The 24792-nt window shown below is 43.8% G+C and overlaps 1 protein-coding gene across 1 annotated transcript in view; it reads left to right on the top strand.

The window, feature by feature from the left end:
• The first annotated feature begins 5852 nt into the window (after nt 1–5852).
• The window catches only part of MBOAT2 (membrane bound glycerophospholipid O-acyltransferase 2), a 366457-nt gene continuing 347517 nt past the window's right edge, over nt 5853–24792 (top strand). The window contains exon 1 of the mRNA XM_077488747.1: nt 5853–6328. Within this exon, the coding sequence (XP_077344873.1) occupies nt 6257–6328 (72 nt within the window). The 5' untranslated portion in view covers nt 5853–6256. The remainder of the gene's footprint in view (nt 6329–24792) is intronic.

Here is a 24792-nt window from a genome sequence, read left to right as displayed (position 1 = left end):
GAGCCACTCAGGACAGAGCCATTATGGCTGCGCCTTGCCCAAGTCTGCGCCACCCCATAGGCTGCTTTAAATTTAAAGGGAGACTGAGCAGGCATGCATTTCTCAGTTTTTCATTATTGGGTCTGATTCGAGACCTCTAGGCTTCAAAAACAGGCTAGTCAATTAATTGGCTTCTGTCTAAATTGGCCATAGTATGTATATGCAAACTGGCTCTGCGTATTTGTTTATACATTGTGTAGCCCAATCCCAAGCCCGAGCAATTGGAAAGGGTTGAGAGAAGGCCTGGCGATCTTCCTCGTATTCCATTGAAAAAAGGCTTTTAAGTGGATCAGTCATGGTACCCTTGGAATCAGCAAGAGTCAGATATGACTGGACAGATACATATAATTACAGGAAAAATCCATAAAATCAGTTACACAGGGGATGAGCAGAGACTTTTAACATGGTTAACATGGTTCACGCACACAGATGCTTAGTCATTCTAGTCGTAGAGTCATTCTTTGACTTAGGCCCCTGTGTAATGTAAAACATGTTAGAAGTAACTGCTCATCTCCTGTGTAATTAATTCAATGGATCAATAAAGAAGCCACTTTGGAATATGTTGGTGTGTTGCCATCCATCTTTCCTGTAACAGTGATTGCAGATGACAAGTAGTGCGGTTGACATGTAGGCAGGTAGAGATTAACGCTGCCCCACCCGGGAAGGTCAGTGTTAATTGTGTTTCCTGGTTCTTTTCTTGGCAGGCATTCCTGCGTCTGACCCACTGGTTCTGTGTATTATAAAAGGGACAGTGGTCCACGCCCAAGAGGCTCAGGGCTCACACACACACACGAGAAGCTGTTGGTACCACAGCCGAACTTCGTCCTGTTGGTCTGCTAAATATGCCAAGTCTGGAAAGACAAGTCATGAACATCTGCCCTCAGGACCCTGCTACAGCCTGAAGGAGCTGCTGGGACTTGCAGTCCACCCTAAAGATGCCATTCCTGGATACTACCACTATACATTCCGCCAGGAATGGACTCTTTTCTGTGTAGGTATGCTGGGGCAGCCAAAGTAGTCTGGGACTAGGGATGTTAGGAAAAGACTGCAGTTTTTGTCCCCAGCCTGTACACAGGTATGGAAGAGGAAGAGTTAAGTGAAGTGCACGCATAGAGTCAGCGCTAGGTGCACGGTGGGGGCTCCATATCGTTACTGAGAGTGAGGTAACGGTGATAGGCTGGATGGGTGGGGAGGGCAAGGGCTCTGCATGTCCCTCTAATTGCACAAGTGACCATAGTGATGTATATTACATCAAAAGAGTTTATTTTAATTCAGCCATCTGTTCCAGTAAAGGTACCCATGTGTAATGCAGTGACCCTATCCACAGTGCCTAGAGTAGCCCAGAAGAACCCACTCCGGGGTAGGCCTCTCATGTGATCCTTACTTGGTGCCCAACGAGGAGAGAAACAGGGAGGATGTGACGACCACCACATGACACCTACCCCACAGACAAGTGTGGACTGACCTGGAGTAACGCCATGGTTTATTGATATTGGATGGATACATACATCCATCAATAAAAATTTATAATTTTTTAAAAGTACTTTTATCACTTTTTAACCTTTGTTGTATTTCAGTGCTTACAATCTCCTTCAGCCTCTTTGCAGCCACTTCCTGTCTACATTATCTTTCTCCAGCATTGGCTTCACCCAATTTCTCTGGACCAGCTTCCTAATAATGATAACAGCGGACCATACCTAAACAGTGAGTGTAAACATGGTAGATTACAGGCATACCCCACTTTTAAGTACACAATGGGAGCAGAGCATGTAAAATAAACATGTACTTAAAGTGAAGCAATACCCTTTTTCACTTCTCAATGAATAAATACACTAACTCTATGAGAAATCTTGGTCAGCTTGACATGGCACTGCCCCTGGTTTTTAACATTTTAACATTGGCATCTATGGGAAATCTTGGTCAGCTTGACATGGCACTGCTCCCAAATCATAAGTGGCAGGGACATCAAACTTGGGGACCCAGGACTATGACATGGTAGATTACCTAGGCAAGCTGGCCAACCCCAAATTCGGATGTGTGTAGTCCCGTGTCCCCTTTCAGTGTTCCCTAAGTTTGGTGTCCCTGTTACTTAGGGTTCCGGAGCGGTGCCATATCAAGCTGACCAAGATTTTCCATAGGCGCCAATGTGTCCGTACTTGCGAGTGTACGTAAAGTGAGGGTACGTAAAGCTGCCTATGTCTGTATAGGCTAGATTGAAAGCACATGTGACAAGGGGACAACAATGAAGTAGAACTTCAGGATAATAGTTTCCAAATACAAGAGGCATGCATAGTCTACCTTGAATTTGTGTGTGCTCTGTGTATCCTTCCAGATCTGTGCAATAATGCAGTATGAAACATTTCCTTTCTGCTTCCTGTAATAAAGACCCACAACTGCTGCTCTCCATCCTTGTGCAGGGTGACTGGTCTTGTCTCCACATACCTCTGTAGTTCTTTGCAGGCTGCAACAATTCCAAAGTGACAATGCAGTGAATAAATGTCATACACAGTAAAGTGCAAGGCCGCGTACACACGCGCGGACTGTTCGCCCAACTTTGTCCGTCAAACAGTTTCGGCAAACAGTCCGCTCAAAATTAGCATGGACGGACATGGCCACACACGACGGACGAACAGTTTGCTGAAACCGTGCGCGATGACGTGAACGGCACGTACGACGGGACGAAAAATACGACGTCCTATACACTGCATTATAACTTTCGGCGTGAAAATCCTTTCTGAGCATGCGCGGAACTTTGTTTGACGAACAAGCCTACACACGAGCGGACTGTTCGCTGAAACAAGGTTTCAGCGGACAGTTTTTCGGAAATTCCGAAAAACCTTGTCCGTCAAACTGTCCGCTGAAACTGTCCGCTGAAAGCCCACACACGAGCGGACTGTCCGCCCAAACACTGTTCAGCGGACAAAGTTGGGCGAACAGTCCGCCCGTGTGTACGCGGCCCAACAATTCCAATTTGCTGTGTATGACATTTATTCACTGCATTGTCACTTTGGAATTGTTGCACTTTACTGTGTATGAAGAATACGTTATTTATATATTCATTGTATTGTATTGCATTCATTTTGTATAGTTGCACATCCAGTATTATTATTTGATCATTTGATATATCACAATATCTTAAGATACATCACATTACACATTGAGTAAACACCACGTTATTTCTTATATTATTTAGCACTGTGTGGGAACACCATTTATGTTGGCAGCTACTTAGTTTATTATTGGATGTTTACAAGCTGCAAGACTTGTGAATGAACTACGAGGCCGCTCCTCGGTGACCTTGCAGTCCATTCAGAACTACAAGCCGTCAGCCACAAAGACTGATTGTGCTTGTAGCTTAATTAATTCACAGACAACTGTGAACGCATGGCGTGGGCCGTGTGGGTGGAGCCCCACATGGCCGCGGTATTTTTAATTAAGTGACAGAGGGCTCTGGGAGAAGATCCCCCACTCAGTGTCACTAGGAGGTTGGGGAGAGACTGCAGCTGCTGGAACATGTTACATGTTCCACCCAAAATACAGGTGGGACATGTAACATGATCCAAAAGGTGAACTTATCCTTTAAAAGTAAAAACCATTGTCACCCAATAATAAGAAGCTCCCAAATAATGGCAGGATCATCAGGTAATGAAAACTGAAAATGACTTTTAGACCCCTTTCACACTGGGGCGTTTTTCAGGCGCTTTAGCCTGAAAAGCGCTTGAAAGAAGCCTCATCTGCAGTCCCAATGTGGAAGCCCAAGTGCTTTAAGAGCCCTTTCACAATGTCAGCGCCTGAAAAACACTCATAAAGCGCCGCTTAAACTAGCAGCGCTTTACCACCGTTTTTCGAGCTTTATTGGGGCACTTTTAACCCCTGCTAGTGGCCAAATAAAGGGTTAAAAGCGCTCCCACAAAACGCTGCTGCCAATATCGCTTTTCAGGCGTTTTACAGGCGCTTCCCATTGATTTCAATGGGAAGGGGCGCTTTAGGAGCGTTGTATTCACCGCTCCAAAAGCGCTGCAAAGAAGCTGCTTGCAGGACTTTTTTAGACGCCCTGCCAGCGCAGCGCCTCGTGTGAAAGCACTCACAACTTTAACCACTTCAGGCTCAGAAGAATTTACCCTCTTCCTGACCAGAGCACTTTTTGCGATGCAGCACTGCGTCGCTTTAACTGACAATCGCACGGTCATGTGACGTGGCTCCTAAACAAAATTTGCGTCTTTTTTTTTCCACAAATAGAGCTTTCTTTTGGTGGTATTTGATCACCTCTGCGTTTTTTTTTTGCGCTATAAACAAAAAATAGCAACAATTTTGAAAAAAACACATTATTTTTAACTTTTTGCTATAATAAATATCCCCAAAAAATATTTAAAAAAAAAAATTTTTTTTTCTCTCAGTTTAGGCCGATACGTATTCTTCTACTTTTTTATGGTAAATTTTTTTAGCAATAAGCTTTTATTGATTGGTTTGCGCAAAAGTTATAGCGTCTACAAAATAGGGGATAGTTTTATGCCATTTTTATTGATATATATTTTTTTACTAGTAATGACGGCGATCTGTGCTTTTTATCATGAATGCGACATTATGGCGTACACATCGGACAATTTTGACACATTTTTGGGACCATTGGCATTAATACAGCGATCAATGCTAAAAAATTGCATTGCTTACTGTAAAAATGTCACTGGCAGTGAAGGAGTTAACCACTAGGTGGCGCTGTAGGAGTTAAGTGTGTCCTAGGGAGTAATTCTAACTGTGGGGGGCTGTGTGTGACATGAATACTGATCACCGCTCCCAATTACAGGAAGAGCTGATCAGTGACCGTGTCACTAGCCAGAACGGGAAGATGCTTGTTTACATTAGCATCTCCCCGTTCTGCCTCACTGTGACACGATCGTGGGTATGCCCGTGGACATTGGGTCCGTAGGACCCACGGTCACGGAGCTTCCGGCGCGCGCACCCACGACCCGCCTCTTAAAGAACAATGTACAGGTACTTTAATCTGCCTGTACATGCCCTTCTGCTGAGGTGGTTGGGAAGCGGTTAAAGAGGAACTGCAGTCTGCGCACATAATTTGTAATAAAAACATCTTCGCTCCAACCACTTTGCATATTATTTTATATATACTGTGATTCTGTGCTTACCAAATATGCTGCAGAAATCTCCCTCCACTGAGTCTCGCTGCAACCATTTTAACTGTGGGCAGCTGAAGCTGCTGTCTGTTCACTTCCTGGATTTACACACACAGAGAGGCACACCTCCTCCAACTCTGCAGCTCTCATTGGTCCTCTGAGAGAGAGAGAGAGAGAATGAGAGAGAGAGAGAGAGAGAGAGAGAGAGAGCGCCTAAGCCTAGGTTTTTTTACCAGACAGGAAGTGGGCTGTATAAGGTATTTACTGGCAGAAAAAAATGTGTTACTATCCAAAGTTAAAACAACAAGGGCAGAAGATTTAATAGATGGAAAGATGAAAAAATGACTGAAGTTCCGCTTTATTATTAATTACAGCAATGCCAATAGGAAGGTACAGTATGAATTCAGTATGCATACAGCTGAAGATATTTCTATACATCTTTCAGCTACGATATGTGTCTTCATCTCCTAATAAGTGCGCGTTTCCCATCGCGATGAGCTGTAGCTGACCTCGTGCAGCCTGCACCCCCCTCTGTACAGATACAGTAGGAAAGCTGATTTGCAGAATGACACAGAATGTGCTGTCTGGGCTTCCATACATGAAGGTTTGCTGTTTCCCAGCCCAGTGCTGCTTTTTCCTTCCTCCCTCCCTCCTCCTCCCTTTAATTCTGCATTCAGTACACTGAGCAGTGTGAGGAGGTGGAAGAACAGGCTGTGGCTTTGTCATTTCTCTGCATGGATAAACTGCTGCTGCTGCCACTGGAGCTTTGCATTGCAGTGCTTGCAGCTCTCCCTTTGCGTTCATGATGTAAGAGCAAGTGGCAGCACTTCAGAGATTTTTTTTTTTTTTCATTTTTATTTTCTTTGTGGCTTTGGATTCACATTGTGGGGGGTGCATCTCAGTGCTTTACTGCTGGAGGACCGCGCTTGCTGCTGGCACATCTGTGGATTTGTTGTCTTTTTCTTTTTTTTTTATCTGCTGTAGCAAGGACCAGGAGCGAAGGTCCTTAGCGTCAACCTTTCTGTGGATCGCTGGGAGAGAATCTTAAGCATCATCTTCCTCATCCTTCATTTAGAGGGATTGCCATGGCTACAAGTACCACAGGCTCCACACTGCTGCTCCCCCTCAGCCATGCAGTGCAATTGCCTGTAGACCAGGTAAGTAGATGGGGTGATGGGACAGGGGGTGTCGAAGGGGTCAGCGGCTGGACAGGGCTCAGCTTTGACCCTGGTAAGCTCCCTCAAAAAAAAAAAAAAAAACACACATACATGCATGCATGCATACATACACACACATATATATATATATATATATATATATATATATATATATATATATATATATATATATATATATATATATATATATAATTAGTCAGTTAAGTCGCACATACCGGTATTAGAGAGGATGTAAGAGACCAACAGGTTCTACTCTGTCATCCGACAAAAAAAAACTCCAAATAAGTCACTGCATGCCACACTTTTTTTTCTCAATTAGAATTTTGGAAAAAAAAAAGTATGGCATGCAGTGACTTATAGAGAGTGTGTGTGTATGTGTGTATATATATATATATATATATATATATATATATATACCCAGTCAATATAAGTCACTGTATGTATGTCCCAAGACATGCAGTGACTTATTGTGACTGTGTGTGTGTGTGTGTGTGTGTGTATATATATATATATATATAATAAATATATATATTTTACACACACAGACGTACACTTCTTTATTTTTATATATCTCATATAAAACTCTAAATAAGTCACTGCACGCCACATTTTTTTTTTCTTTGCCTGGAATTTGGGAGCAAAAAAAAAAACGCCATGCAGTGACTTATATTCACTGTGTGTTATATATAAAAAACGTGACGTGCAGTGACTTATTTAGAGTTTTATATGAGATCTATAAAAATAAAGAAGTGTACGTGTGTGTGTGTGTGTGTAAAATATAAAAAATAAATAAATAAATAAATAATAATAAAAAAAAAAAAATATATATATAATATCTATCTATCTCATGTAAAACTAAGTGGGGAGTAAGTGTAGTTTTGGAGGATATACGCAGCCATTTAAACTGTCTTACCATATAGTCGGTGACATTTAAAAACAAAAGTTAACAATAGGATAACTTTTTATGGGAACAATATCCATGCAGTCCCTGCCTAGTACTGGACATTATTATATTATATGATGTTATATAACACAGAAATGGGAACCCCGCAAGCCCCATTGACGTCAGCGTGCAATAATGCACCTGTTAGGTTTGCACCCTTCAGGTTGGGTTCAAGACTTTAGTACACTTTTAAGTAAAAAGTTTGATGTTCTATTATGTACTTAGCAACAGCAATTGATACTTAAAACACTCTTTGGTAAGTCCGGTATTGTACATTGTGTTTATAGATTTGAAAGGAATTAGAACGGCAGGTGGCTTTTTTTTTTATTTTTTTATTTTTTTAAAGCAGTGACTCTGATAACTTTTCTTGAATGCCTTAATTTTAAAGGAAATGGTTTTCCACGTTGCTAATGTCTTTTGCAAAGTTAGAAAGCAGAAGGGACCATTAACTGTGCACCAGAGGCAGCGTGTAGCTAATTAGACAGTCTATAGTTCTGTATAACTTTGCAAACAATAATATTAATGTTGGGGCCAATGGTGTAAACGCTTACCAATATACACAGCAGTATCCGATGTAAAAATGGTTTCTTTTTGTGTTTTTTCTTGTATTGGATACTGTTGTGTTTATTGGGAAGCCTTTACACTATTGGTCCTATATTTAAAGTACAAAGTTATAAATGTCTGAAAAGGACAGTGCATAGACTTAGCAATATGGTAATAGTTCTTACAAGTCATTAGGGTAGACATGGTTCTGCACTGTAGGTTGGGACGAGGTTAAAAGACCAGCATAAAATAAAAAATGGATGCTCCTTAATGTAAAAAGGTTTATTCTATTCATAAATACATGTTGGACAAAATTTGAGCCATCTATAGCGCAATTTAGTTTCTACTAAAAACATGCATAATATCTAAATAGAGGCTTACCGACAGTACTGCTAGAACCCTCCAAAAATCCTTCTGCGATTGACAACCTTCCAAATGTCAGTATTTACATAGATTTAAAGTGTTAGTAAACCCACAACAGTAAAATCTATAAGTCTATATATGTAGTAAGGCATGCATGTTATACGCACTATGGAACCTAAGGGGTTAATCCTCAGCATTGTGTAAAAAGGCTGCTTGATCTTGTATGACCAGATCCTCCCATCCCTGAACAAGTCTGGATCAGACACAGCCTTTGGAGTCAGGCTGCACATGCTCAGTGTGGTGTGTATTGCTAGAGAGTTTTTTTTTTTTCTTGGGAGAGTGCATGTGATCAGCACAGGGCCAATCAGCACTGTCCAGACAGAGGGTAAGGAGCTCTGCAGCCTAATAGGACGGCTCAGTACTGTTTAAAATCTCCTCCTACAAGCTTCACCAGGAACTGATAGAAATCACAAGACTGCTATATACTGCTGATGAGTAAATGTATTTAGCAGTTTAACTTTGCTGAAATAATTGCATTTCCATGTTCTGTGTGGGAGAGCAGATATAGTGAATGCAGGTTGCTGGCATTCGTAACATTTTAGGCATGCGTTAGCTTGCCCCCCCAGTGATGCTGTGCTTGGGGCTGCTGAACTGTGGGATGGGAATCAGGTTTGAGTACATCACCCTTACCCCAGAAATCAAAGAATTTGCAATCAGCAGACATATTGCGACATGTAAGGTAAAACCTGGCACTTTATGGTGACTACTGTGCACCAGTTATCATAGCATAAAACTGTTTGCCAACTATAGACTGTTATGAAGAGGTTCTGTCTGAGCATGGATATCCGTGTCCGATTGCCAAAGTGTGTAAGGCCTTAGAAAGTTGATAAACCTGAGATATCTGACATGGATTGTTTATTTTGATAAGAGCTGTTGGTAATAGTCATATTAGCAAGGGTTTTAGGGCTAAAGAAGGCTTGCCAGAATCTGTATGCAGTGTCCTTCACTGGGCTTACTGGATGAGAAGCCAACTGTATGAAATAACCATCGACCGATAGGATTACAACATCATCTCCGTTATATTCAGGTCATGAAGTAGTGTTTTTCCATATATTGATCTTTTTATATATAAAATGTAGTATTTTTTATATAAATGATCAATTATATTTCTTAATTGATCTTTTATATAAAACAAATAGGGGTTACTACCTCATCTGCTTTCTGTTGATCGTTTGCTGTCTCTTAATAAAAATCATCATGTTCAAAATCCGTATTGGTTTTCTTATGCGGAATAGGAAAATTATTTATGGTATTTGAACAGACAAACCTGTGGCTAGTAACTCTTAATTTCTATGTAAATACCGGTGAGCAAGGCTTAAGCAACAGATTAATCCAAGTGTGGTGTTTCAGGAAGTTCTCACCACAAGGAAAGTATCCGAACAACCCCTGAAGTGTCATTTTATAGAGTCTGTGCCAGAGATCACGTATTGTTATGGCTGTTTTGAATATGATGTTCTTAAATGCATAGAAACTGATTACTCTGGAAAACTAGGTTACTGGTTTGTTACTGTTATATTGGTCATAACATGGCAGTGTCAATCCTAAAAAATCATGTGTTTGTAAGCATATAGATTTTTTTTTTTTTTTTCTTTTATGCGATTTGTTACACCTTTGTTACACATGAAGTGCTTACATATCGAAAAAGGTTTTTGTGTACTCTAGCAGTTTACTGTGTGTTGAGCGTAGTTATTTAATGTATGTTGTGTTGTTGTAATGTTACTCTTTGTGTCTGTGTACTTCAGGCTACAGTTACACGCACCTCCTGCCTCTGGTGTATTTCAAGTAGAACTAAAGGCAAAACTTTTTTTCTTTTTCAATTTGGATGAAATTCATTTTTATTTTTTGCCATTTTTGTCCTATTGGATAGATTTTCTTTCGCTTCCTGTCCCATAGCCAAAATAGGAAGTGAGAGGAAATTCCTCCAAAGTAAGGGGATCGCTGGTTGGCACCAGAAATAGTGTCCCCATTGGAAGATTTCCCCTCTACTTCTGTTCTGAGGACAACCCAAAATTTGAGATTTTCATACTGATAAACAGGACAAATAAGGTGGTTCACTCTAACTGGTACACAGACAACAACAAAAACCTGACGGTGTTCTAATCCACCCAAGACAAAACTTTTTAAAAAAAGGTTTGCCTTTAGTTTTACTTTAAACGCATGAAAAATAATCTGGGAAGTATAAACAAATGTTATGCTTCCCAAATTCTCCTGTATTAAAGGCCTCATGCACACAGGTGCCTAGGGCTGTATGACGGAAAGTTTGGGAGTATTTCCAACCTGAGCCAAAGGTGCTGCGTACACCTGGTCAAAGATTTCATTGGCCGTTACCAGGTATATGCTGGTACTTTCCTAATTATGCATGCATACAGACATAGGCCCCTGGTTACACACGGTCTTCATCCAGAGGAGTATATCCGTACACATGTCCATGCTTAAGTCAGCCATAGACGAACCGGACCAAGACATGGCCGAGATTTGAACCATGTATGGGCAGCTTGAATGTACCCAAGTTAATCGATCTACCAACTTGGGTACAACCAGCCTGTTGGATTTTACATGCGAATATTTCTGGCATTTTTTATAGCTGTTAGCAATAATCATTGCGTTCTTCCCGCGGGAAACACAATGGCTCCATTGAAGGGATTTCCCAGTTAACTCTGTGTGTGTTCATGGGGGAACCTGTTGTTGCAGGAAAAAAAATTGTTCCGTCTATGGCTCGGTCTTATGCAAGTACTACCGTATACCCAAGTACAGCCATTTATTTTATTTTATTTTATTTATTTTAACAGAAATTTAATTAGTGAGCAAAGCAGATTTACAAAAGTCTTAGCCCCTGTACACACAGTCGGAGATTTCCACAACCAAATCCGTCGGATTTTGCCCGTCGGATTTTGTCCGAAACTGTTGCATACACACGGTCGGACAAAGTTGGCAAAAAAATCCGATCTTTTAGAACGTGATGACGTAATTTCGTTACGATGGGACTACATTCAGGCTAGTAGCCAATAGCTTTGATGTAGGAATTTGATCTGAGCATGCGTGGCACTTGGTCCGATCAAAATTCTCTACACATGATCGGAGTATGTCCGATCGGCCCAGTTGGTCGGGAAATATTTCCAACATGTTGGAAAATTGGGTCCGACGGATATTCCGACGGAATCAGTCCGATGCATAACACACACAGTCGGATTATCCGACGACACGGTCCGATAGGACACATTCCGACAGATTCTCCGACCAAGGGCTAACACAGAACAATGAGGCATATGATACATTAAAAGAACAAAAGTCGGCATATTCACCAGTACATTTCTGGACAACAGCAGATCAAAAAGGAAAAAAGAAAAGAAGAGGGAGGAGATTATATTGGATGTGAGGGTTAGTCAGTGAGTACAAAGTCAGTCTTGTACCAGGAGTTTCCATTCAGGAAGTTGAGAGGTGCCTAAGGCGGCCATAGAGCACAGCAAAAACGTACATCTCACTAGATGTTGCTTACTGTTATCACCTGTTTCGGGGGACAAGTATCAACTGAAGGAAGAATAAAACATATGAGGGGGGTGGGGTTGGATGGTAGGGAGGAAGACATAGGTCAATAGGAGGAAGATAAAAATAAAACAAAATTCACACAGAGGAAAGGCCATCAAAATAAGATACTTGGAGGACTGGAACTAGCAAGGGGCCATTCTGAACTGGCACAATCAGCTCTATGTAAACCAGAGCTCGAGATCTGCACCCATTTTAACATCAGTTGGTGCTCTGCCTTCCCACATAATAGAGAGTAGGGGGTCTAGAGATTGAGCAATCTAGCCATAACCCACGTGTCCCATACCTTTTCAAATGTCTGTGGACATATGAGTCCCATGTACGTAAGTTTGTACAAAGGTAGCACAGAATCCAGTCTCAGACACGAATGGGCCTCCATAAAGGAGATGCCAATTTCCAGTTTTGTAGGAGTACCTTTCTAGCATAGAAACACAGAGCCATAACCGTTTTGTGTCCTTGGATTGTGTCACTGAATCAGTAATACCCAGAAGGAGTATCTTAGGGTCCACTCTCACCGAGAGATAAGTAACTATATTTATACCTGCCACCACCTTCCTCTAGAAATCTTGAAGAGCTGGGCATTCCCAAATGACGTGAAAATATGTACCTACCACCTGCTGACATTTGGGACATGTCTCTGAGTGTGCAGGATAAATCGGAGCTGGCTGTTGGGGGAGGGGGTGGGGGTGTAAAATGGCATATGTACGAATTTTAGTTGAATGAATCTATCTCTCTAGAGGAGATTACCATCGGAATATATTGTTTTATTGCCTGGTCCCATTCCTCCTCTGAAAGGGTAAGGATTTTTTCCTTCCACGAGCGGAATAGGGGGGAGTCCCTGTCTAAGTCTCCACATGTAATGTGGAGATATATGGAAGATAAGAATAAGATTCTGTCTGCATTTCGGGAGGTAAGGAATATTTCAACTACAGGTGGTGTTATGGTGTCTGGGAAATTGCGCCTGTGTTGCGTGTTTCAGCTGTAAGTATAAAACCAGCATCCACGAGGGGAGTTCAAATGTGTCCCTTAGCGTAGGAAAGGGAAGTAAAGCTACAGCAGGCATGATCTGTTGAAGCTTCTCAATTCCATATCTGGTCCAAAGGTTGGGGTCTGGAATGGATGGAGAAATGTGGTAATTTAGGATTGCCCCAGGGGGTGAGACAGCATCATCTGTCCTAATGGTGGCAGTAACCTGTTCCCACACTATTACCATAGTCTGCATAGGGGTTGTTGCCTGTGGGGTAGCCCTTACTTCCCTATAGACCATGTTAGTTAGAGCAGAGTAGGATCCCATGACAGCCGCCTCCAGATTTACTGCTGGATTAGTTCTGGTTTGGGCAAACCACCAGCGAACTGTGACCAGCACTGCTACCCATTTAGTATTTCCAGAAATGGGGCAGAGCCAGGCTGCCAGAAGACAGAGGGAGCTGTAGTTTATGTTCATCTATCCTAGCAACTGCCCCCCCCCCCCCCCCCATCTGAAGGATGTATACCTCATACCACAAACAGCCATTAAATTCTATGGGAGGCTGGACATAGCATCCGTGGCTCTCAATGGGGAAATACAATCTCTAAAATCTGCTCTGTAAGAAAAGTTTACTCACTAGAGGTGAATGCCACTTTTAGGATGGCTACCCTTTTTTTACCATTTCATTAGTGCCAGATAATGTTTCTTACTCTATACTTCCAGTGCTGTGACTATTGAGAGCTACGGATCTCATACACAGAAGCTGTATTGTTGTTTATCTGTCCTCCTCTCCCTTTGTCCATTCACACAGAATACCTTCTATTCTGTACACCATTCACAAAATACAAGGCATTCCGTGTGCATTTATTGACATAACCAACGAGTCTCTGGGTGCCAAGCTTTGGCTTCCTTATGACTGTCTCAGCCAAAGAATACTGATAACAAAGTTGCAACATGTTAACAGTGTACTGCAGTTTGTTGTGGCAAAGTTTTGTTGCATAATTGGAGCTTTTAGGCCCATTTCACACGAGGAAGATTCAATTCAGCTCACAGATCCCCCTGCTAATCGGAGCACAATAGTTGGATGATATATCTGTGATGGCTCAGTTACTACAGAGAGGACATGGAGAGAGCTCATTCTGCTGTATGGATGGCCAGGAGTAAACAGTCTACGCTGTCCATTTACACCTTACTAACTCTAATACAATCCAATTCCAATTGTTAGCAGACCCCTTCGTACCTAGAGGTAGGCAGGTGTAAACAGGCACAAGTCAATTAGTCATGTTTAGAAGGTCCATTCATCCCTAATGATAATAGGCACAAGTCCGTTTACACCTGCCTACCTCTTGGACCTGATCATAACGCCCGTGTGAAAGGGCTTTATTGTTGAAATCACATGTACAGTATGGTGATGTTTTTATTCTTTTTTTATTTATATTTTTTTATGTAGGATACAGGAATGAGCCCAGGCGGGTTCAGACACAAGTCTGAACCTGCCTGAGCTATCTTGCCTGGGGAGCAGTTAGGCCTGATTGACACTTATGCAGGTTGCAGTTTGCATATTCCAGGTGCATTTTGCGTTTTTCAAGACACATTTTTGATCCGCACGTTTACACGTCCCTTACATAAGTATTGCTGCAGGACGGTGTGTGTGTGTGTGTGTGTGTGTGTGTGTGTGTATATGTGATATATATATATATATATATATATATATATATATATATATATATATATATATATATTATCTCTATCTCTATCTATATATATCTCAGGTACACCTGTTCAATTGCTTGGTAACACAATTTGCTAATCAGCCAATAACATGGCAGCAATTCAATGCATTTAGGCATTTAGATGTGGTGAGGACGACTTGCTGAAGCTTAAACAAATTATAAGAAAGGGGATTTAAAGAGGAAGTAAAGCCTTAATAAAAAATAAAAATAGACCCTGCAAGGCAAAGGCATAATAAGCTAGTATGCATAGCATACTAGCTTATTATGAATAACTTACCTGAGATGGAAGCCCCCAAAGCGACCCTTGTCATCCTCCTCGAACACCGCCATGATACCCAGAGTGACTTCTGGGTATCGCGGCTCCAGCACTGTGACTGGCCGGAGCCACGATGACGTCGCCCCCATGCATGCGTTGAGAGGCCCCCACTGCTAACGGTATGATTGCCGTTAGCAGCGGCATGCTTAGTGTGCCTGTGCACCGCTGTCTATGGCGCATGCACCAGCAGTGCCTGTCATTTGCAAATATCTCCTAAACCATGTGGATCAGGTCACAGGCACCTGCCCCCCCCTCCGGTCGGTAAGTCACCAGCCCCGCACTTACCCCATCTAGGTAGCGTGCAGTGTATCCTCCTCCTGGTGCTTCACGGCGTCTTCCCCTGCGTCTCCTCCCTTCTCCTTCTCGGCGGGCAATAGGAACGCTTCTCCCCTTGGCCAATCGGATGACAGGTCATAGGTCCTGCTTCCTGACTGACCAGGAGGAGAATCAGGAAGTCAATAGCGAATATTAATGTCACACAAGCGGGTGGGCTCGGGGTACAGTACTCTGGGCCCCAAGCCCACCCTTTTTTGAAGCCTATTAGTGCCTCTGCCTCTAATCGTGTGCTTCAAAAAAAGAAACCGTATTGGAATCCACGTGTCTGGCGCCCCACATGTAGATTAGGGGGCCAGACGCATGGATAAGGGGTCGTCGCCCCTGCGCCCCATATGGACAGGCCACCACTGAAGGCAACAGTTATGCTGCATACACACGGTCGGAATTTCAGACAACAAATGTTCGATGTGAGCTTGTTGTTGGAAATTCTGACCGTGTGTAGGTTCCATCGGACATTTTTTGTCGTAATTTTTCCGACAAACAAAATTTGAGACCTGGTTCTCAAATTTTCCAACAACAAAATCCGTTGTCGTAAATGCCGATCGTGTGTACACAATTCCGATGCATGCTCGGAATCAAGCAGAAGAGCTGCACTGGCTATTGAACTTCATTTTTCTCGGTGCGACCATGTGTATGCAAGACAGGTTTGAGCCAACATCCGTCGGAAATAAATTATTTTGTTGTCGGAATGTCCGATCGTCTGTACATGGCATAACTCAAATAACCACTTGTTACAACCAAGATTGGAAAAACGTTGCCTGGTCTGATGATTCTCGATTTCAGTTGCAACATTCAGATGGTAGGGTCAGAATTTGGCGTAAAACATGAAAGCATGGGTCCATCTTGCCTTGTATCAACGGTTCAGGCCGGTGATGGTGGTGTAATGGTGTGGGGAGATATTTTCTTGGCACACTTTGGGCCCCTTAGTACCAATTACGCATCGTTTAAATGCCTTGGCCTGAGTATTGTTGCTGACCATGTCCATCCCTTTATGACTTCAGTGTACCCATCTTCTGATGGATATTTCCAGCAGGATAATGCACCATGTCACAAATCTCAAATCATTTCACCACTGAACATGATAATGAGTTCACTGTACTCTAATGGCTTCCACAGTCGCCGGATTTCAATCCAATAGAGCACCTTTGGGATGTCGTGGAATGGGAAATTTGCATCATGGATGTGCAGCCGAAAATCTGCAGCAACTACGTTATGCGACCATGTTGTTATGGACCAAAATCTTTTAGAAATGTTTCCAACACCTTGTTGAATTTATGCCACAAACAATTCAAGCAGTTCTGAAGGCAAAAGTGGGACCAAGGCAGTACTAGCATGGTATACCTAATAAAGTGGTCAGTAAGTGTATATACATATTACACACACACCTACACACCTTCACCCTAAATATCAGTTAAGATGCAAGTAAAGCCCCTTCATTCTCCTCTATGGAAACAAGGTGTCTGGGAAGGTGGCGAAAACCTGTCGCTTGACCTTGAAGCATGTTATGTGGCAGAGCTCTTGCCATATTCTTTGCAAGTGTAGCGCCGGCTCCTGAAGAGCACGCGCTATGTGTTTTTGAAATTTAACATTACACCTGAACTGCAGTTTGGTTTGTGTATAATTATTCTAAATTTTGACCTCAGCATCAGTCTGACTGGACTATAGGGTGTTTGGCCTGGCCATAGGGGGCGCTTTCTCTTCTGGCAGGCATGGAAACACAGTTTGGTTGGGTGCTTTAAGGGTACCTTCTCTTGGAGCCAGCCCAGTGGGAGTGTCACTTTTGCCGTGCTTTCTGGGAGAGGGTACTTAAGATGCGGATGTCACGTGGTTCGGAATTCCAGTCCAGAAGTATGTTCTGACTCCATGGTCCTGGTCCTCCTGACAAGCCCCCAGGACACCTATGGCCTGGGGTGCGGATCCACCCGACTTTGTCTCAGGGCTGGCTAGCCCGAGGCAAGGAAACTAAGGAAAGGATTCAGAAGTGGTCCAGTGCCATCTCAGGTTGTGGAGAGGCCCAGCAACTTTGTAGTTATCCAGGGGAGGACTCTTCAGAAGAAGGCCACGCAAGAGCCTGGTAGAGCTGAAGGACCTAGGTGAATCCTATCTCGTGCTGTATCGCCAGACCGGCTGCAAGATACTGGTACCACACGAGTGTTCTACAAGTATTCAAGTTTCCTTGTTCATGTTCTATAACAGTGATGGCGAACCTTGGCACCCCAGATGTTTTGGAACTACATTTTCCATGATGCTCAACTACACTGAAGAGTGCCTGAGCATCATGGGAAATGTAGTTCCAAAACATCTGGAGTGCCAAGGTTCGCCATCACTGTTCTATAACAACGTCTGTGGCAGAGACAGAGACTTGTTCTTGACTCAAACACCCTGTTGGCTGCTAGGCCTTGTGAGAGAGGGACTATCCAACTATAGTGGACATCCAGCTGTGACTGGCTATTCTCTGGATTTAGTCAAAGTAAGAAAGTTCTTTATTATTGACTTTGACACTAAGAGTACCTGCACTTTTCACCTAACCCTCTGATCCTACACTAGAGACTGTTGTTAACTATGTTTTTAGCAAATAAAAATCCCTTTAAGCAGATCTGTCATCAGTCTCTAAAGTTTCTGGGCCATCTACCACGGGAAACCCCTAGACCCGAGGAGCGAGCGAGGTCAGGTAACGGTAAGCCCAATCAAACCAGCAGCTCCTTCGGGAGTCAGTGCTAAAGTATTCCCAGGAGGGCTTTACAAAATCACATCAAAGCACATGGCTGTGGAGTCAATTGAGCGATGTCCTGCAATTTGTCCAAAGGGGCCTCTAAATCATAGGGGAGCACAGAGGAGCCTTCTCTGGCTAATAAAAGAAACAAGCTTCTTATTAAGGTTTGTGTTTTTAAGCTTGACTTTTATACGACTAAAATATAGTCCAGGTTCACCTTAATGTATGTGTACAGTAGTGACGATCGTTGAGTTTACACGCTGTGTATCTAGGTGTGTTATGGTGTCGGCCTGCTTGTCTATCAATCTAACGTTTGTTTAGCTGTGTGGGGCTGCTTGCTTTTGATTATGACTCATGAAGGTAATTTGCTGGGCTGGTAGAAAAAGTTGCTCCTATGTTAGGTATGTCACACAATGTTATCACATTCTCTGCTGTTTCATGCAGTCCACGCTTACGGCTTGTTCACATCATATCCAATGTATAGACCTACACACTATGTGCCCTTGTTCGATGCAAGGGCACATAGAAAGTATAACACTGTGTTGAAGTGCAACGCATTGCTCAAAAATGTAGCATGTCTTTATAGTTATGCAGTGCAATGTATAGCACCGCATGCCGTTGCAATGGGTCGCAGCACACTGCAGTGCATAGACTTGAATGAAGTGCCTAACACTAATTAGTGCAGCCCTGTAATCACAACATTAACCCTTTCGCTGTCAGAGCTGTTTTTGGTTTGTTTTTGTTTTTTTGTTTTTTTTGCACGTGTTTAAAATATCATTTGAAGATACACAAAACATACAAATATATATATATTTTCTGAAAGCACATACCCTAGAGAATAAAATAACGGTAGTTCCAACCTTTTATGTCACACGATATTACCGCAAAGGTGTAGGAAATGCAAAATTTCAGTAAAAAAACACACAACTTTAGGGCAAACAAATGCAATAAATTACCCAATTTTTGGGGTAAAATAAAAAAAACCCGTAAAAAGATACCCAACGGGCCAAACCTTAAATTTTTGTGTGCCCGTGAAATGGCGTCAAACTTCAGTACCCTAATATTTTTTTATAGGCGACTCTTCAAAAGCCCCCTATAGGTATCAGTTTAATGTTACGGTGTAGGTGTTGTGTTAAAATTATTGCTTTCACTCCGGTGTGCGTGGCAATATGTAACTTTTGACTTTTTATTTTATATTTTTTTGTTTCATCACATAAGGGACAAAAAGTCCCCTACTGGATGTTTTCTTGGTGACAGGTTCACTTTATTGAGATATGCAGACTCTGCATGTCTCCATTGTGCTCTACTAAATGTTTTGTAATGCAGATCGCATTGCAAAACCTTATTTTCCACCTGAGCTAGCCAGAGACACGGAGAACTTGACCTGGAAGTGACATCAGAGGTGTCGCTCTCCAGGCCACGAGAAGAGAGGAGACCAGATGTGTGTCCACTCTCCTCTCCCCCAGCTGCCGCACCCGCCATGGAGCTCCCGGACCCGCCGATGGGCAAGCGGAGCTGGTAAGCATGGCAGGGTGTGGCGACGAAGGGTTGGCACTGGGTGAGGGGGTGTGACCGGGTGTCAGGAGTCTGCCTGTCAGTTTCACGCACAACCCTGGCTGCAGCCCCCCAGATTGTGTGTGTGTGTGTGTGTGTGTGTGTGTGATACACCCCCCCCCCCCTGCTGTTGGGTCTCTCCGACGTACAGACCCGGCGGTGAAAGCGTAAATGCACTTCAAACAATTGGTATAAGTAATTGAATATGACCTGGTAATTGCGGTCCCAGTGTGCTGCTTCTTCTTTCACTGTCCAGTCACAGGCTAGAGTGAGTCCAGCGTATTCTGGGTTTAGAGCAAGTAGTTCCCCATTGAAATTGCCATGATTTGGTGTTTCAAATGCCTCTGAACTACTGTTCTTAACGCAAATTTTTGCTTTAAAAAAAAAAAAAAATCGTTCTAAACTACTATAAAAGCCTGAGTGTGCATGTACCCATACGATAACATTGAGGAGAGTTCAGGGGTTGCTGGAAAAAAAAAATGCCCAAATGGTCCTAAACGTCTGTTTACCAGCTGCAGTGTACATGAGGCCTAAATAGGCTATTTATATTAATCTTGCTATTCTGTGCTAGGTTTCTGCTTTAAGTGAATGAAAGAGGGCTGCACTGAAGTTTTATATTTGGTCTATTTTAGAAGAAACTTGTAAAAATTCAAATAACTCCTAATGCAAACCATAAAACATTGGAATTGTGCAATAGGATTCCCACCACTGTATCTTTTATCTGAGCTCGGCAGCAAAGCTTTCTTTGTACTTCTGGGGAAAAAAGCACAGAAAAGCGCCCCTGAGTGCAATGTTTAATACATAATACAATAAAAGTATCCAGCGCTTACATCCAGGTATGTACATATGTGCTCGTAGGAGATAAACATCTCACGATGGTATTGCCGGTGTCTATAGCATGTCCAGAGGAGTACCAAGTCTGGGCTGTGAAAGCCGCAAGGAGCCAGAGAGGAAGCCGGCTGTTTCCTACAGGGAGATGGTGACAGTCTGCTCGTGGAACAGGCGTGTGATGTTAGTGGAATCAGGGGAAACAACGCGTTTCAGAGCATGCACGAGGCCCGTATGGAGCATGCACGCTCCTTTCTCAATTGTACAGGGGAAAGGAAAGGGTGAAATTTAAATGCCCTGCCCAAAAACAAGTGTCAGCTGGCTGAATGATTAACTAGTTGCTGACCGCCGGCCGTCAAATGACGGCCAGGCGGCGCACCTATTGTGGCGGGAGGCCGTCATATGACGGCCTCCCGTTTAAACAGGGAATGTGCGCGATCGTGCGCACGCATCCCTGTTTCTTCGGTGGCGGCGTGTCACGGAGACACCGCTCGCCACCGAAGGGGGTGAACAGCCATTCGTTATGGCTGTTTACCACGTGATCGGCCGTGACTTCATCACGGCCGATCACAGATGGTCACACCCCCAACGTGCACGGCGCATGCGCGCGATCGCGAGCGCGCCGCGCGTGCACGTCGGTGGCGGCGTGTTCCCCGGGAACACTGCTCGTCACTGACGCTGGTAAACAGCCATTGGCCGGCTGTTTACCCACGTGATCGGCTGTGATCCTTTCACAGCCGATCACAAAAATGTAAACAAACTGCGGTAACGGGATGTTACCGGGTTCTCCTCCTCACACACCGATCGTGTGTGAGGAGGAGATTGCGGTAACATCTCGTTACCGCATACAGTGTAGACCAAACATACTGATTGCCCCCCCCCCCAATAAAGAGGACCTGTCACCACCCCTCATAGTACCTGTCAATCACAGTCCATCAGAGTACCTGTCACAGTCCATCAGAGTATTTGAGTACCTGTCACAGCACATCAGAGTACCCGAGTACCTGTCACAGCCCATCAGAGTACCTGTCAGCCCATCAGAGTACCCGAGTGCCTGTCACAGTTCATCTGAGTACCCGAGTACCTGTCACAGCCCATCAGAGTACCCGAGTACCTGTCACGGCACATCAGAGTACCCGAGTACCTGTCACGGCACATCAGAGTACCCGAGTACCTGTCACGGCACATCAGGGTACCCGAGTACCTGTCACGGCCCATCAGAGTACCCGAGTACCTGTCACGGCCCATCAGGGTACCCGAGTACCTGTCACAGCCCATCAGAGTACCCGAGTACCTGTCACGGCACATCAGAGTACCCGAGTACCTGTCACGGCACATCAGAGTACCCGAGTACCTGTCACGGCACATCAGAGTACCCGAGTACCTGTCACGGCACATCAGGGTACCCGAGTACCTGTCACGGCCCATCAGGGTACCCGAGTACCTGTCACGGCCCATCAGGTTACCCGAGTACCTGTCACGGCCCATCAGAGTACCCGAGTACCTGTCACAGTCCATTAGAGTACCGAGTACCTGTCACAGTCCATTAGAGTACCGAGTACCTGTCACAGTCCATCAGGGTACCCGAGTACCTGTCACAGCCCATCTGAGTACCCGAGTACCTGTTCCAGTCCATCTGTGTACCAGAGTACCTGTCACAGTCCATCTGAGTACCCGAGTACCTGTCACAGTCCATATGAGTACCTGTCACCGCCCTTCAGAGTACCCAAATACCAGTCACCAAACCATCAGAGTACCTGTCACCAGGCCATCAGAGTACCCGAGTACCTGTCACCAGGCCATCAGAGTACCCGAGTACCTGTCACCAGGCCATCAGAGTACCCGAGTACCTGTCACCAGGCCATCAGAGTACCCGAGTATCTGTCACCAGGCCATCAGAGTACCCGAGTACCTGTCACCAGGCCATCAGAGTACCCGAGTACCTGCCACCAGGCCATCAGAGTACCCGAGTACCTGCCACCAGACCATCAGAGTACCCGAGTACCTGTCACCAGACCATCAGAGTACCCGAGTACCTGTCACCAGACCATCAGAGTACCCGAGTACCTGTCACCAGACCATCAGAGTACCCGAGTACCTGTCACCAGGCCATCAGAGTACCCGAGTACCTGTCACCAGGCCATCAGAGTACCCGAGTACCTGTCACCAGGCCATCAGAGTACCCGAGTACCTATCTCCAGCCCATGTCTCATAGAATATACATTGGGGTGTTTGCTTTCCAAAATGGGGTCATTTTGTGGGTAATTTCACTGTCCTGGTGGTCCAGGACCTTCAAAAGTGTGATGGGTAGGAATGAAATGAGATGTGTCATTTATGCTCCTAGAACGCCTGAACGCACTACTTCAATGTTCGGCCTCTCTATGTGGCCAGGCTGTGTAAAAGTCCTACACATGTGGTATCGCCATACTCGGGAGGAGTAGCAGAATGTATTTTGGGGTGTAATTTTTGCTATATACATGCTATGTGTTAGAAATATCTTATAAATTGACAATTTTGTGTAAAAAAAAAATGCATTTTAATTTTTTTCCACATATTCCAAAAACTTCTGGAAAAAAATGAACCGTTCAAAAGACTCATTATGCCTCACAGATTATACGTTGGGGTGTTTGCTTTCCAAAATTGGGTAATTTTATGGGAAATTCCATTGTCCTGGTACTCCAGGGCCTTCAAAAGTGTAATAGGTGGTTGAGAAATGAGATGCGCAATTTTTGCTCGTAGAACGTCTGAAGGTACTACATCAATGTTAGTGCTCTGTATGTGGCCAGGCTGTGTAAAAGTCCTACACATGTGGTATCGCCGTACTCGGGAAGAGTAGCAGAATGTATTTTGGGGTGTAATTTGTTGTATGCATATGCTGTGTGTGAGAAATAACCTGATAATATGACAATTTAGTAAAAAAAAATAAAAAAAAATAAAAAATCTTCATTTTGCAAAGAATTGTGGGAAAAAATTACAACTTAAAAAAACTCACCATGCTACTTACTTAATACCTTGGGATGTCTACTTTGTAAAAAGGGGTTATTTGGGGGGTATTTGTACTTTCCTGGCTTGTTAGTGTCTCAAGAAATGAGATACACCTGATGTACTGAAGGCCTGATCAGAAGTGATCAATTTTCAGCGATTGGCACCATAGTTTGTAGACTCTATAACTTTCACAAAGACCAAATAATATATACTAATGTGGGTTATTTTTACCAAAGATATGTAGCAGTATAAATTTTGGCCAAAATGTATGAAGAAAAATTACTAATTAGCAAAAATTTATGACAGAAACGAAGAAAAAGGCATTTTTTTCACAAAATTTACGTTTTATTTTATTTATAGCACAAAAAATAAAAAACCCACTAGTGATTAAATACCACTAAAAGAAAGCTCTATTTGTGTGGAAAAAAGGATGCAAGTTTCATATGGATACAGTGTAGGATGACTGAGTAATTGTCATTCAAACTGTGAGAGCGCTGAAAGCTGAAAATTGGTCTGGTCAGGAAGGGGGTGTAACCAGGGCTCGAGTCCTGCGGGAACGCGTGGGAACGGCGTCCCCGCACTTTTTTCACAGCAGGAACGCCGTTCCCTTTGCAGGACCAGAGCCGCCCGAGGCTCTAGCACAGTCTGCTAGCTGCTTTGTCTTCACAGAGCTGACATCGGAAGAGCAGCACAGTGATGCACGGAGGGCAGGGGCTGGCTCAGTTAACTGATTGGTTAATAGAACTGCTCTGCATTCTATCAACCAATCAGTTAACTGGGGCAGGTCCCGCCCTCTGTCCATCCCTTTGCTGCACTTCCGATGTCATCTGCTGTGTCCTGTGTAAGGTAAGACAGGGAAGAGGACACTGTTATGAAGGAGGGAGGGGGAAAGTATCAGAAACAGAAAGGAATGAGGAGGGGTGATATAAAAGGGAGGCAGGGCAGGAATGTGAAGGGGGGTTCTACAAAGGGGGTGAGGACAGGAATGTAAAGGAGGTGCCATAAAGGGGCTAAGGACATGTTTAAATTTTAAAACTAGCTACTTGGTCATCTTCTGTACTATGTCGCATTCGCAGTCTGATCATCTCCTGTAGTATGTCGCATTCACAGTCTGGTCATCTCCTGTAGTCGCATTCGCAGTCTGGTCATCTCCTGTAGTCGCATTCGCAGTCTGGTCATCTCCTGTAGTCGCATTCGCAGTCTGGCCATCTCCTGTAGTATGTCGCATTCACAGTCTGGTCATCTCCTGTAGTCGCATTCGCAGTCTGGTCATCTCCTGTAGTCGCATTTGCAGTCTGGTCATCTCCTGTAGTCGCATTCGCAGTCTGGTCATCTCCTGTAGTCGCATTCGCAGTCTGATCATCTCCTGTAGTCGCATTCGCAGTCTGATCATCTCCTGTAGTCGCATTCGCAGTCTGATCATCTCCTGTAGTCGCATTCGCAGTCTGGTCATCTCCTGTAGTCTCATTCCCGGTCTGGTCATCTCCTGTACTATGTCGCAGTCTGGTCATCTCCTGTAGTCGCATTCGCAGTCTGGTCATCTCCTGTAGTCGCATTCG

This window comes from Lithobates pipiens, unplaced genomic scaffold (assembly GCF_037356315.1).
Source record: "Lithobates pipiens isolate NorthernLeopardFrog02 unplaced genomic scaffold, aLitPip1_a1.2 Scaffold_18, whole genome shotgun sequence".
Lineage (NCBI taxonomy): Eukaryota > Metazoa > Chordata > Amphibia > Anura > Ranidae > Lithobates > Lithobates pipiens.
This window is presented reverse-complemented; position numbering and strand designations above follow the sequence as displayed.